The 15,888-nt window shown below is 34.2% G+C and overlaps 1 protein-coding gene across 7 annotated transcripts in view; it reads left to right on the top strand.

Annotated features, from left to right (window-relative positions):
- Positions 1–15,888, top strand: part of LOC120428848 (germinal center kinase 1) — a 178,813-nt gene that overhangs the window by 143,369 nt on the left and 19,556 nt on the right. For all 7 annotated transcript variants that reach the window (XM_052708111.1, XM_052708110.1, XM_052708109.1 and 4 more), the window contains 2 exons: positions 3,019–3,147; positions 13,360–13,869. In XM_052708111.1, the coding sequence (XP_052564071.1) occupies positions 3,019–3,147; positions 13,360–13,869 (639 nt within the window). The remainder of the gene's footprint in view (positions 1–3,018; positions 3,148–13,359; positions 13,870–15,888) is intronic.

Here is a 15,888-nt window from a genome sequence, read left to right as displayed (position 1 = left end):
AACGTATTTAACCTTCTCCTAGGACCTAGTGGAAAATTGTCTAAAGAATCCGAAAATGCATTCCGTTTCACGATTCAAAATCATGTTCATTGATAAAATCATAACTTCTTTTGCCTTCCTCACTGAGGTAAGGCTATAATCCTGCTCGAAAAATGAACTTTTGAAATACAGCTCGTAGACCTATATTCATGTATACCTATCGACTCAGAATCGAAAACTGAACAAATGTCTGTGTGTGTGTATGTGTGTGTGTGTGTGTGTGTGTGTGTGTGTGTGTGTGTGTGTGTGTGTGTGTGTGTGTGTGTGTGTGTGTGTGTGTGTGTGTGTGTGTGTGTGTGTGTGTGTGTGTGTGTGTGTGTGTGTGTGTGTATGTGTGTGTGTGTGTGTGTGTGTGTGTGTGTGTGTGTGTGTGTGTGTGTGTATGTGTGTGTGTGTGTATGTGTGTGTGTGTATGTATGTATGTGTTCAAAATTCTTGCCAAGTTTTCTCAGCACTGGCTGGACCGATTTTGATCAAACCGGTTGACCGATTTGAAAGACCTTTCCAACGAGTCCAAAACATTGAAGATCTGGCAACCCTGTCTCGAGTTACGACCACTTAAGTGATATTTATGTACTTTTTTGAAGCCGAATCTTACTTAAATGTATGTAAACTAAGTCCGGATCCATCATCCGACCCATCGTTGGTTAGGTAATCGAGAGACCTTTCCAACGAGTCCAAAACATTGAAGATCTGGCAACCTTGTCTCGAGATATGTCCTCTTAAGTGATATTGATGCACTTTTTTGAAGCCGGATCTCACTTAAATGTATGTAAACTATGTCCAGATCCACCATCCGACGTATCGTTGGTTAGGTTATCGAAAAACCTTTCCAACGAGTCCAAAACATTGAAAATCTGGCAACCATGTCTCGAGATATGTCCATTTAAGTGATATTTATGTAGATTAGGAAGCCGGATCTCACTTAAATGTATGTAAACTATGTCCAGATCCACCATCCGACCCATCGTTGGTTAGGTTATCGAAAAACCTTTCCAACGAGTCCAAAACATTGAAAATCTGGCAACCATGTCTCGAGACATGTCCATTTAAGTGATATTGATGTACTTTTTTGAAGCCGGATCTCACTTAAATGTATGTAAACTATGTCCAGATCCACCATCCGACCCATCGTTGGTTAGGTTATCGTAAAACCTTTCCAACGAGTCCAAAACATTGAAAATCTGGCAACCATGTCTCGAGATATGTCCATTTAAGTGATATTGATGTACTTTTATGAAGCCGGATCCCACTTAAATGTATGTAAACGATGTCCGAATCCATCATCTGTCCTATTGTTGGATAGATAATCGAGAGACTTTTCAAATGGGTCCAAAACATTGAAGATCTGGCAACCCTGTCTCGAGATATGTCCTCTTAAGTGATATTGATGCACTTTTTGGAAGCCGGATCTCACTTAAATGTATGTAAACTATGTCCGGATCCACCATCCGACCCATCGTTGGTTAGGTAATCAAAAAACCTTTCCAACGAGTCCAAAACACTGAAGATCTGGCAACCCTGTTTCGAGATATGGCCACTTAAGTAATATTTATGTACTTTTTGGAAGCCGGATCCCACTTAAATTTATGTAAACTATGTCCGGATGCATCATCCGACCCATCGTTGGTTAGGTAATCGAAAAACCTTTCCAACGAGTCCAAAACATTGAAGATCTGGCAACCTTGTCTCGAGTTATGATTACTTATGTTATATGTGTGTACGTTTTTTTCTTGATTCAAAAAAATATCTGAAATATGTGTCCAAACCACTCATATTACCCATTGTTGGTAAAAAGTGAGGAAGGCATCAACCACATAGGTGGATTAAGTTAGTTTTTTAACTTTTTTTAGGTGGCTTATCGACTGTGGTAGTTATTTTATAACGGTTTTTGGCTTTGGAACCCACCCAATGTATTTTCCTGCGTTTGAAATCATATTTAGCATGTCTGGAATAAAAAAAAATATTTTCAATTTTTGTGTAATTCCAATATACAGCAATATACGTTTTTTTTAGAGAATTCAACTTTCAGTGATATAAGGTTAAATAAATAAATCAGTTTTTTTTCGGGTGCCTATTTTTTGCCAAAAAGTTCTTTGCCGATGACATCAAAACGATCAAAAAATCCTTCTCAAAATGCAGAATTTCATGCTAAATGTATGGCCAATTTTGTATGAAGAGCCTGCAATATTGTAATGATGATGCAAAATGATTTTATTTGACATGAGAGATATTAAGACGAAGTTTCATCCAAATAAATAAAAGTCGATTTGCGAAAACGGAGAGAACGACTCAATTTTTTTTGATAAAAAATTCACATTGGTTTATTTATTTGATGATAAAAATATTATCAGAATTTGAAGCTCAATACGAACATTTCATAATGGCTTTTAATCAAATCAGGGAAAAAATGAACTTTTTTTAAAAACATCAAAACATTTTCAATTCTAATTTCACTTAAGAGGCCATCCATAAACCACGTGGACATTTTTTTATGGTGCAAATTTTATTTACAATTTATGTCGAGATCGAGGGGAGGGGGCATAAAATCTATTTTTTTGGATGAGAATTTCAATGTTCAGCAAAAATATTTTTGTTCTCTAATTTTTCATAGAAATTTGGAATGGCCTTGAAATAAAATTTGATGTGACCTATTTTACCAATAAAACCGAAATGTATTGGATTAATTTAGTTATGTTTGAATTTTTATCATTTTTCATTTATTTAAATACCCGATCCCAAATTCAAGTATTCAAACACTTTCACCCCACCCTGTTACGCTTGAGTGAAACTTTCCTCGCCTAAACCCCGTGACACCAAGCGAGAGAGAGCATCCATTTAGTGGCGATAAATTTTTAATTTTTGCTTGCCAGCACTTTGTCCTTCCACCAAATCGAGCCTTGTTTGCCTCCCCCTTCCCTTTGCCTGATTGAAGTGTAACAAATTTTGCTCAAAATAATTATGTCTTCCCCTTTCCAGGTTGTGGCAATCAAAATCATCGACCTCGAGGAGGCGGAAGATGAGATCGAGGACATCCAGCAGGAAATCATGGTGCTATCACAGTGTGACTCCCCCTTCGTCACCAAGTACTTCGGGTCGTACCTTAAGGTGAGTCAATGATTTTTGTTTTTTTTTTTTTAAGTTTAGAGGTTGTTTATCCTGAAGAGTACAAAGTAAATGGAACTGGTCATACACGGAAGGGGATCTTTTTTCGGAACAACACTTGTGGAGATGGATTCTTGACGCGTTATTCAAGCAGAGATGTGCAATTATGGCTTGGAAAAATGTCTCTTTGTTGTGATTCCTCCATCACTGTCCCAAAACCACAAACCTGCTCTACCTCTCAGAACTTGCCCTCAAAACAGTTAAAGCAGCTTGCCGAGCAAATGTCACTATCAATCATGGCTTCTCCCCCACTCGACGTCTCAAAGACCTGTATTGTGTTCACCGTATAGCCGCCACCATCTTTCATGTTTTGGGGGGCTGGTACACATTACCGTCAGAAGAAGATCCTTATCTGGACGACGACGACTGACAATTTGTATGACTCTCTGGTTCAGTTCATCTTTCGAATACCACTGAGTCAGACGCGGGCGCGTTATTATTTTGAGACGCTTCGCTGACAGGTGGAATTCCGACGACCTTTTATGACACACAACTCACATGAGCCGTCTAAACTGTGTGAATATTAATTCTTGGGGCTTAAGAGGTGCGATCCTATCAGCTGAGACATTCATAACTATAGTTGGGCTAATTAACTGTCACCCTAAGCTTGTTTTCTGAAAAGCTTCAGTTTCAATTAAATTTTTAGAACACATCTAGGAGAGTTCAGCGAACTCAACCGGGCAAAGCTTGAACTTCCAGGAATTCTTGATGAACTTTTGCTCGGGCCGGGTTCTGAGCATAGACTTAAGACACGGAAAGAAATTATCTTCAACTTTTTAGATTTTTTGTCATTGATTTTTTGAGAAAATTTATTAAATCGAGATCATGTCGTGACAACGTGAATAAAAATACAGTTTAATATGTTATTTTAATTACGCTTAGTTTAAATTCACGGCTATTAATTTTTTAATTCACAGTGAAATTCACGTTTTTATTCAAGAAATGCAAACTGAAAGTTTCTATCTTAAAAATTGCAATAAAAAAATGACCTAAAATTTCTTTTCGTGCCCTCTCGAGCCATTAACATTCGCGTCGTGGCGGCATTTCGCCATGCAACAAAGCTTTGGCCGTCGAGCTTTTTAAGTGTTTGGCATTGTTTTGTGGAGCAAAAGTTTAGCCGCTGAAGCTGCTGCTTGTCGGTGGTTAGTGTAGAACGCGCTTGTTTTGAAGTCGTTAACTGCGTTTTTGCTTGCCGTCTTGCCACGGAGTGAATATTGAAAATAAATATACCGGGCACGTTCCACGGGGTTCTTGTTGTGGGGCATGCGGTCGGACATTTGCCGGTTTTGAGTCGGTTAAAAATTTTACGACACGTCGTAAAAGTGATAGGATATGTGTACGGTGAATTTCTGAGGCTCTATGGGTTTGTCGTTAAAGTTTGCTAATGGCTGGAAGAAACTTAAAATCGTGTGGTTTTGATGAGTCATCGGCAATGTTTAATGAAGAACACAATTTAGAAGCAAATTTAGAATTTTAAATATTTTTTATTATTTTTTTGTAGAGTTTACGTAAAAATTAAGATTGTCAGGATAAAATTGTTTTCTTTTTTCTATCTAGTTTACTAAGCATAATTTATCAAATTGTATTTTTTTTAAAAGCAGAGCAATTTTCTGAGACTTCGGACAACAATTATTTTTTTCACTTTTTGATTTGTATGAAACTTTGTGTGTAGTTTTTGTATGACCAAAGAAGTCAATTTGCATGACTAGTTCAGTCAAACAAGTCTTCAATTTTGGCTACCTTCCTTAAGAAAAAAATATCGAAATGTTCAAAAATCTGAAAACTGATAGTTGAACGTATTACTTAGAAATTTTAGAAAAAAATATGGTTTTTGACCAACTTGTGCCAGTGCAAAAGCTAAAAAAAATAGAATTTTGTTCATCTAAACTATTCAAAAAATTTAAATTTTCGAAATGGTTACACCGACAAAGAACTTTTCCGAAGACACCAAATCGATTAGAAGATCTGTTTTCATGAAACAGATTTTTGAAGTTTTTTTTTAGCTTTTTTGTATGATCGGCTATCAAAATTGTATGTAGGCTTATATGGACAAACCAATTGTTGAAAAACGACTGTTTTGGTCATAGAAAATGTACACAAAAAGTTTCATCCGAACAAAAAAAAAAGCATTGAGTAATGCTTTAAAAAATTAGGGTGGTTTTTTTTATTTTAAGTTTGTTTTGAAGGAGCATTTTTTTACCAACGGAAAACTTTACTTATTTTTTTTGTTTCATTTTTAGTATTCTATTTGGCATTGTTGATAATATATTTATTTTTGGCAGGATTTTCCCATTACCTTCTGTATTTTTAGTTTTTTTCATATTTTGACACGCACTTTTTACTTTTTGTTTGTTTTTCACTACTATTTTATGATTCCATTTCACACAAGGTCCATGCACTTTTTTGGAAAAAAGTTCTCTCAGATTTCGGTAATTCGTTTTTTTTTTTGTATTTTTTAATCCGACTGAAACATTTTTGGTGCCTTCGGTATGCCCAAAGAAGCCATTTTGCATCATTAGTTTGTCCATATAATTTTCCATACAAATTTGACAGCTGTCCATACAAAAATTATGTACGAAAATTCAAAAATCTGTATCTTTTGAAGGAATTTTTTGATCGATTTGGTGTCTGCGGCAAAGTTGTAGGTAAAGATATGGACTACACTGAAAAAAAATATGCATGGTAAAAAAAATTTGGTGATTTTTTATTTAATTTTTTGTCACTAAAACTTGATTAACAAAAAAAAACACTATTTTTATTTTTTTAAATTTTTTTAATATGTTTTAAAGAACATAAAATGCCAACTTTTCAGAAATTTCCAGGTTGTGCAAAAAATCTTTGACCGAGTTATGAATTTTTTTAATCAATACTGATTTTTTTCAAAAAATCGAAATATTGGTCGCAAAAATTTTTCAGCTTCATTTTTCGATGTAAAATCAAATTTGCAATCAATTAGTACTTCAGTGAAATTTTGATACAGTGCACAGTTTTCAAATTAAAGCCATTTTTAGGTAACATTTTTGGAAATAGTTGCAGTTTTTCATTTTTTATAATTAGGTCACATGTTTGCCCACTTTAACATATTTTTTTTTAAAAGCTGAGAAAATTCTCTATATTTTGCTATTTTGAACTTTGTTGATACGACCCTACGATACTGAGATATTGCCATGCAAAGGTTTAAAAACATGAAAATTGATGTTTTCCAAGTCTCACCCAAACAACCCACCATTTTCTAATGTCAATATCTCAGCAACTAATGGTCCGATTTACAATGTTAAAATATGAAACATTCGTGAAATTTTCCGATCTTTTCGAAAAAAATATTTTCTAAAAATTTGAAATCAAGACTAACCTTTTTTTATAATATTGAAAATTTGGCCCGTTTAAAATGTTAGTCTTGATTTTAAATTTTTGAAAATATTTTTTTCGAAAAGATCGGAAAATTTCACGAATGTTTCATATTTTAACATTGTAAATCGGACCATTGATTGCTGAGATATCGACATTAGAAAATGGTGTGTTGTTTGGGTGAGACTTAGAAAACATCAATTTTCCTGTTTTCAAACCTTTGCATGGCAATATTTCAGCAACTATGGGTCGTATCAACAAAGTTCAATAAAGCAAAATATAGAGAATTTTCTCAGCTTTTCAAAAATATTTTTTTCAAAAGTGGGCAAACATGGCCACTAATTTTAAAAAATGAAAAACCGCGACTATTTTCAAAAAAAATACCTAAAAATGGTTATAACTTGAAAACGATGCACTTTATCAAAATTTCACTAAAGTACTTTTTGATTGCAAATTCAATTTTACATCAAAAATTTAAATTGAAAAATTTTGGCGATCAATATTTCGATTTTTGAAAAAATATGTATTGATTAAAAAAAATCATAACTCGGTCAAAGATTTTTTGCTTATTTTGGAAATTTCTGAAAATTTGTCATTTGATGTCCTCTAAAACATATCAAAAAATAAAAAAATTAAATATAGTGTTTTTTTTTTTTGCAAATCAAGTTTTAGTGACAAAAAGTGAAATTAAAAATCACAAAAAAAATTTTACCGTGTATCATTTTTTTTTCAGTGTAGTCCATATCCATACCTACAACTTTGCCGAAGACACCAAATCGATCAAAAAATTCCTTCAAAAGATACAGATTTTGGAATTTTCACATATCATTTTTGTATGGACAGCTGCCAAATTTGTATGGAAAATTATATGAACGAACTAATAATGCAAAATGGCTTCTTTGGGCATACCGAAGGCACCAAAAAATTTCAGCCGGATTAAAAAAATACAAAAATTAAAATTAAAGAAAAAAGATCGATTCCGTAGAGAACTGCTCTGATACATTTTTTCATTTATTGTAGATTTTGCTTAACATCTAGCATTTCTATCAAATCATGCAAATTTCACCGCAGCAAGTGGTTCTGGCCTACCGTTTAATTAACAACTTCTTTTTTTCGTTGCGTATCGGGGTTGTTGAGTGCCTTCGTGTGACTTTTTAATTTGTCTTTATTGCCATCAGCATAAACGTGACGGCGGGCAGGTTTAAAAGTCAGCGTGTGTGTGTTTGTTTGTACGATAGTCACCACTGCAGTTTGTGTGTTTTCGTGCGTCGACTTTTAACAGGTTCATGCCTCATAATCGTAAGGATTGTAACATTTTAGAAGGGCGCATCGATTTTAAAATACGAAAAATTCTACTTTTGAGAGAACTAGAAATTCGTAGGTTTTTTTTTTGTAATATTTCAAATAAGATGTGTAAAACCATTCAAATTATTTCTCCCCTCCAATAATTATACCCCCTGACAGTTGACGTACTGCGCTGCGCCCCGTTTAGAACACGATCGAGTTAATTGAATTAAACCGCACTTGTGGGAGTGACCTACTTGGCTTGGCGCGGTTAGGGTTGGGGCCACTGTAAAGTCATCCAACCCTAAGTGGCCTACAAAACAACAATCTGAATACGATTACAGCGAGCAACAGCGAGAGAGAGAGTCCCCGAAGGAGGTGCGATTAAGTGCGTGGGTGGGGTAGCGAACCCCATGATTAGGGGGTGGGGAGCTGTTATACTAATAGGGTTGGTTTAATAGAGTTACTGGATTTGTTTGGGTAGTATTGATTGTGGTTTGATTGAGAATTTTGATCAAGTTTGAAATGAAATCTTATGAATATTTAAAGTTTCTTATCGTAAGCCTCCAAATATGCCAAAGTTATTATTCCAAATCAATTTCCCTTCCAAATTTCCACTCAGGACCACGACATTCGTCGATTGCAAACCCTCCCTCGAACGCCAGCAATCAATCTAGCTTTAATCGAAATGCAAAGTGCCACTTTCAGCTGCCTGGCTTTCTGCATCTTATTTAACAATTCAATTATGCACAAATTTATTGATTCCTCAACCGAATGCAATTGTCTCATCGTCTCTGCTCCTAGAGAGTCACCACAATCGCATTTTCTCCGATGCGATTCAGCGCTGCTTTTGCTGACTTGCACAGTAAAAAAAAACAGTAAATTTCCGAAAATTTTATTTAAAAAAAATATATTTATATTTTTTTTGTCCAGTTGATCAAAAAAAATTACAATTTTCGACTACTTCTACTGTGCACTTAAATTGCCCGGCGATGGGGAAAGAGCTTCCGTCATTCTACGTGAGCTTGCTCGTTTTGAGGTTAGCAGTAAGCTCGCTGGTGTGACTCACTGCCAGTCGTACAAATGCAATCCAATGAAAGCTTTCAAACGGTAGTGGTTGACTATCGTCTCTTCCTGGCGAGGGGGAGATCGGTATAAAAAATGTGCTGTTTTAGTTATTTTTGGTTTTTCAGAAAAAAAGCCAGGAATGTTATAATTTAAAATTGATTTAATATTTTTAAAATTTAGGATTAAATTGGAATTGTTCAAACTTCTTTAAAAAAAATTATGAAGCATTTCGACATTGTTGAAGTTGTTGAAATCTGTATATTTTTATAATTTTAATTTTTGATTTTTTTTTTAATCCGACTGATACTTTTTTGGTGCCTTCGGTATGCCCAAAGAAGCCATTGTGCATCATTTTGTCCATAAAATTTACCATACAAATTTGGCATTTGTCCATAAAAATACGCTGTATGAAAATTAAAAAATCTGTTTCTTTTGAAGGAATTTTTTGATCAAAGTTGTAGGTATGAATAAGTGCAACATTGAAAAAAAAGATACACGGTTAAATTTTTTTGTTGATTTTTAATTTCACTTTTTGTCACTAAAACTTGATTTGCATAAAACGCTATTTTTAATTTTCTTTTTATTTTTTTGATATGTTTTAGAGAACATCAAATGCCAATTGAATTTACAATCTAAAAGTACTTTGTAAAACTTTGAAAAAGTGCACCGTTTCAAGTTCAAGCAATTTTTTGGTATTTTTTTTGAAAACAGTCACAGTCATTCATTAAAAAAAATATTTCTGAAAAGCTGAGAAAATTCACTATATTTTGCTTTTTTAAACTTTGTTGATACGATCTTAAGTTGCTGAGATATTGCCATGCAAAGATTTAAAAACAGGAAAATTGATGTTTTTATAAATCTCATTCATTTTCTAATGTCATTTCTCAACAACTATTGGTCCGATTTTCAATGTTTAAATATAAAACATTCGTGAAATTTTTCGATCCAAATCCATATCCAAATTGACCTGTCAACAAAAAAAGAGGTTTGTTTTTAGAGCACTAAAAGTGCTTCGAACATCACTTTTCTCTAAAACTTAACCCTCAATTGCCACGTTCAAAAACTGATTTTTGAAGGTTTGCTCAGATGCTTTCTATAAATATGGTCATAAAAGGCGTAGATTACGAGATTAAACACAAAGAAGCCCAACATCTTTCTAGAAGACAAAAAAATCCCAAAAATATCCATATAAAGTTAGATTTCTAAAAGCACCCTAATCGTGAACCATCCTAATTTTCAACCAAACCAAAAGTTGCCCCTTTCTATTTGCAACAACTCTTTTGAAGACACCAATGCTCCAAAGCGACACCATTTTTCGGAAAATCCATTTTCCACATAATTTTTCGATCTGGACCAATGTGCAATGGTAACATTTCATGCTCAGCTTTTCAAAACTATGTTTTACAAAAGTGGGCTAAATGGGCACTAATTAAAAAAAATGAATAACAGCGACTATTGTCAAAAAACTTACCTAAAAATGACTATAACTTGAAAACGGTGCACTTTATCAAAATTTCACTTGAGTACTTTTGATTGCAAATTCGATTTTACATCAAAATTGAAGTTGAAATTTTGTTGCGACCAATATTTAGATTTTTTGAAAAAATCGGTGTTGATTCAAAAATTTATAACTTGGTTAAAGTTAATTATCGCATTCTGAAAATTTCCGAAAAGTTGCCATTTGATCCTAAAGCATATAAAAAAACTAAAAAGTGAATTAAAATAGCGTTTTTTGCAAATCAAGTTTTAGTGACAAAAAATTAAATTAAAATCACCGTATATCTTTTTTTTCAGTGTGGTCCCTATCCATACCTACCACTTTGCCGAAGACACCAAATCGATCAAAAAATTCATTCAAAAGATACACGTGGTGATTATTGCTTTCGATCGTAATTTCTCGACTTACGATCGAGATTTCTCGATAGTAAGATTACGACTTACTATCGACAAATCTCGATCTACTATCGACAAATTACGACTTACCATCAAGAAATTACGATCGTAATTTTACTGTTGAGAAATACGATCGTAACTAGTAATACCATTTTTTTTTTGATTTTTTTTATTTAAACGGAATATTTAAATAAAATCTAAGTTAATTTTTTTTAATGTGAAAAACTAACAAAATTAAAAAATCTTAAAGAATTTCTTTTTAATTTTAAACAATTTTAAACATTTCAAAAAAAATTAAAATTTCAAAAATTTAAAAAATTTCAAAATTTTTAAAAATTTCAAAAATTTTTAGAATTTTCAAAAGTTTCAAAAATTACAAAAAAATCAAAAATATTAAAAATTACAAAAAATCAAAAAATAAAAAAAAAAGTTAATAACTTTAATTTTTTATTTTATTTAAAAAATAAAACATTTTTTTTATTTTAAATTTTTTTGAATTTAAAAAAAAAGAAATTTTTGAGTTTTTTTAAAATTCTTGAAATTAAAAAAAAAATTTTTGAACTTTTTCAAATTTTTTAAAAATTTTAGAATTTTTTGATTTTTTTTATTTTTTTGAATATTTGAATTTTTTAAAACACATCGAGATTTTCTCGATCGTCAGTCGTAATTTGTCAATGATAGATCGAGAAATTACGATCGAATGATCTCAACCTACTATCGACAAATTACGACTTACCATCGAGAAATCTCGATCTCGAGAAATTACGATCGAAACATTACGAACGAATGCAATAATCACCACGACAGATTTTTGAATTTTCATGTATCATTTTTGTATGGACACCTGCCAAATTTGTATGGAAAATTATATAGACAAACTACACAGAAAAAAATTATGGTAATATTCATCAGATATCAGATATTGACAGATTTTGAGGTAAAAAAAAAATGTGTAGTATTATTACTTCAGGAATTGGTGAATTTTCATCAGTTTCTGATAAATATTCATCAGGTTCACATTTTTACACATTTTTTGAGTAATATTACTCAAAAAATGAGTAATATTCAACCAACCAAATTTTCAACATTCCAAAATTCAACTTTTTTTTTTGCTGTGTAAATAGCTTCTTTGGGCATACCGAAGGCACCAAAAAAATTTCAGCCGGATAAAAAAATACAAAAAATAAGAATGACCGAAATTTCAGAGAGTTGCTCACATGTATTTGTGTTTAAATAAAATTAAATAGGTTTGACATTTTTGTTCGCAAGTGAGTCATGCACGCACTTCTAGTAGATTCAATCAAGTTTCAGTTAAGTGCAGTTTACTCTTGGCGATGAAAATTCCATTCTTCGTCAAGTGGTTTTCGTTTCGCTGGTTCTATTTCGAGGCAAGGACGACGAACACGATGGAACGACAGCGGCTAAGAATTGAAGCTTTACTCAAGTGGGAGAGGCTGTTGGAGGTAGCTATCTAGTTTATTTCTATATTTCTATGCGAACCACAACTAACCGGAATGGTTGGATTGTGGGTGCATATCGGGAAATGGCAGTAGTTAAAATGGGAGCTTTCACAGTTGGAAGTTGGGCGCTGTGGAATGGAATACGAAGTGTTTGGATTGAATTGATGAAGGCAACGGAAGAGTTGATCTTTTGAAGAAGTGAGCAATTCATTGAAAGAAACTTGAATTCGGGTATTTTCATACCTTTTTCGACCTTTCAAAGATAATTTCTTTCAAGAAATCTTGTATACTTAATCCGTCAAATCCTCGAGTCCCACACCAAAACCATCTACCAAAAATTTGGTTTAAATACCGTCAATGTCAACCTGCCTCCCTGAATCCTTCAATCCCACCTGCCCACCTTTAATCACAAGTCACTTTTTCTCAAAGTATGAATTTCCCGATTACGGCACTGTGCACTTTACCAGAATTCCTACTTTCCTTAGCAGGAAGCTCCTCGCTCGTCTCCTCATCTCTGGTGATATTATAATGGATTGTGTGTGCCATCCAATGCCAACCCCGACACGTGTCGCCGCGTCCTTTTGCGAGAGAGATGACTGCTCGTGACGGAAAACTTTGCACAAGACGACCCCCACCAGTAGGTACGACATAATCTATTTTTGCACACCGCCGACTGCCGCCGGAAATGGGACCAAAGTGCATCCTTGCACGTCGTCGTCGTTGAGGCAGCTTGACGGTTGACTTGGTCGGTTCTTCGATGTTGGCGGAGTGGTATCTTGTCGCACGTGATTTTTTTTTTTGATTATTCTGGAGTGATAACGCAAACGTTTCTTGCAATCTACAACTTGACAAGGCAGGCGCCGTTGATGGTAACAGTCAGGTTTTTTTTTGTGTGTCAAGCCAGCACAATCGCAGCGTCTTGCAGCTCACTCTGTTCTACTTTTCACGTGTCGGAATCCATCTTCATCAGTGTGGGCTCAAGCTGTAAGCCCCAGTCTCAGAGAAGGAAACGGATTTCTCGCCCTCACTATCGAGTTGATATTGATTTTGAGGTGGTATTATTTTAATCTGACCTTCAACTCTTCTTCCCATCTCCTTCCAGGGTACCAAGCTATGGATCATCATGGAGTACCTCGGCGGCGGATCGGCCCTGGACCTGATGAAGGCCGGTCTGTTCGAGGAGATGCACATCGCCATCATCCTGCGGGAGGTGCTCAAGGGTCTGGACTACCTGCACTCCGAGCGGAAGCTGCACCGGGACATCAAGGCGGCCAACGTGCTCCTGTCCGAGCTCGGCGACGTCAAGCTGGCCGACTTCGGTGTGGCCGGGCAGCTCACCAACACGACCTCCAAGCGGAACACGTTCGTCGGAACGCCCTTCTGGATGGCCCCGGAGGTCATCAAGCAGTCCATGTACGACAGCAAGGCGGACATCTGGTCGCTCGGCATCACCGCGATCGAGCTGGCCAAGGGGGAACCGCCCAACTCGGAGCTGCACCCGATGCGGGTGCTGTTCCTGATCCCGAAGAACAACCCGCCCCAGCTCACCGGGAGCTACACCAAGCCATTCAAAGACTTTGTCGAAGCGTGCCTAAACAAGGATCCCGAAAATGTGAGTATTTTGGTTCAAACATGGTAAAATTACACACTTTTTTTTTATTTGGCGGCTTTATTTCAATTGAAATATTTTCTCACTTACGCTCTTCTTAAATCGAGCAATTCTCTTCGAAATCGGCCGATTTCAGCTATTTTTTTTTTGTATTTTTTGATTTGGCTCAAATTTTGTGGGGGCCTTCCCTATGACCAAAGAAGCTATTTTGGGTCATTGGCTCACCCGTACAAGTCTCCATACAATTTTGGCTGCTGTCCATATAAAAATATATATTCAAGCAGCTGTAAGTTTTGAGTGAATTTTCTAATCAATTTGGTGTCTTCGGCAAAGTTGTAGGTATTGTTGACGACTATTGAGAAAAAATAGGTACACGAAAAAAAATTGCAATTTTTTTATAAACTTTTTTTTTTCACTAAAACTCAATGTGCCAAAATACGTATTTTGATTTTCGAGATTTTTTGATATGTTTTAGGGGACAAAAATCCGCAACTTTTGAGCCATAGAGAAGCATGGTCAAAAAATCTGCCGCCGAGTTATGAATTTTTGAAAAAATAGTGATTTTTGGGAAAAATCGAAGTTTCATGCAAAAAAACAACTTTGACATTATTTTTTAATGCAAAATTGAATTTGCAATCGAAAAATACTCTACAGATTTTTATATAAAGGGCTCCGTGTTCAGGATATAGCCACCAAAAGTTTGATTTTAGCAAAATATTTGCAGTTTTTCGATTTTTAAAAATGGTGACCATGAATGACCATTTCCAAAAATTCTTTTTTTTTTTGAAAAGTTCAGAAAATTTGCTATTAAATTATCTAAGTGACATTGAAAATTGGACCTTGGGTTGGAAAATTGAAGTTTTCTAAGTCTTACACAACAAACCCACCATTTTCTAATGTTGATATCTCAGCAACTAATGGTCCGATTTTCAATTTTAGATATGAAACATTCGTGAAATTTTTCGATCTCTTTGGAAAAAATATTTTTTTAAATTTTGAATCAATGAACATTTAAAAAGGGCCAAACATTCAATATTACGCCCGCTTCAAATGTTAGTCTTGATTCAAAAAAAAGATAATCAAAAAATCGGCAATTTTTTCTCAATAGACCTCAACAATACCTACAACATTGCTGAAAATACCAAATTGATCAGAAAATTCACTCAAAAGTTACAGCTGTTTGACTATTTACGTACCATTATTATATGGCCAGCTGCCAAAATTGTAAGGAGACTTTTATGGGTGAACCAATGACACAAAATAGCTTCCTTGGTCATAGGGAAGGTCCCCACAAAACTTGAGCCAAAACAAAAAATGCTAATAAAATCCATTTCCGGTTTTGGTAGAGAATTGCTCAATCTTGTTCTTCAGTACTGATTTAATCTTATTTTTTTTAATTGAAATAAATTATTTAAGGTTTAAAAAAAATCAAATACTCTTTTAAACGTTTCAAATGAATATATTGACAAAAGTCAAACGACAGCTGTTGTTCATACCAAATTATTTTCAAAATCGGTATCTCGGTATCTCGGTATCATAAATGTTTTACTAGTTTAACTGCTTATTTTTCACACATTTTTTTAAGTTTTTGTCGCCTCTCACCCTTCAAAACTGATCCGAAAAATCAGGGGACAAAAAAATATTTTTTCAAAAAACATCAAACATTTAATGAAAACTAATGACTAATGAAACTAATGACTGATCAACTGGGGAGGTTTAAAATGCATTTTAAAATACTTTTTTCATTCAAATATTGAAATCATGGCTATGGCCTATCTTTTTTGAAATTTTGAATTCAATTTTTAAACTTTTTTTATTTTTTCAAAAGTCTATTAAATTGATGTGATATGATAAATTATTAAAATTAATTTAAAAAATAAGAATTTTCCAAATCAAATCATCCAGACTTTAAAAAAGAAAAGGTCAATGCGGATGGAGAGCAAATCAAGCTCAGTTACAAAAAAAAAAGGAAGAAAGACAAGAAGAACAATGAAAAGATAGTATGTCAATGAGGATGGATCG

Source organism: Culex pipiens, chromosome 2 (genome assembly GCF_016801865.2).
Source record: "Culex pipiens pallens isolate TS chromosome 2, TS_CPP_V2, whole genome shotgun sequence".
Classification (NCBI taxonomy): domain Eukaryota; kingdom Metazoa; phylum Arthropoda; class Insecta; order Diptera; family Culicidae; genus Culex; species Culex pipiens.
Note: the sequence above shows the minus strand (reverse complement) of the source record. Positions and strands in the feature narration are given on the sequence as shown.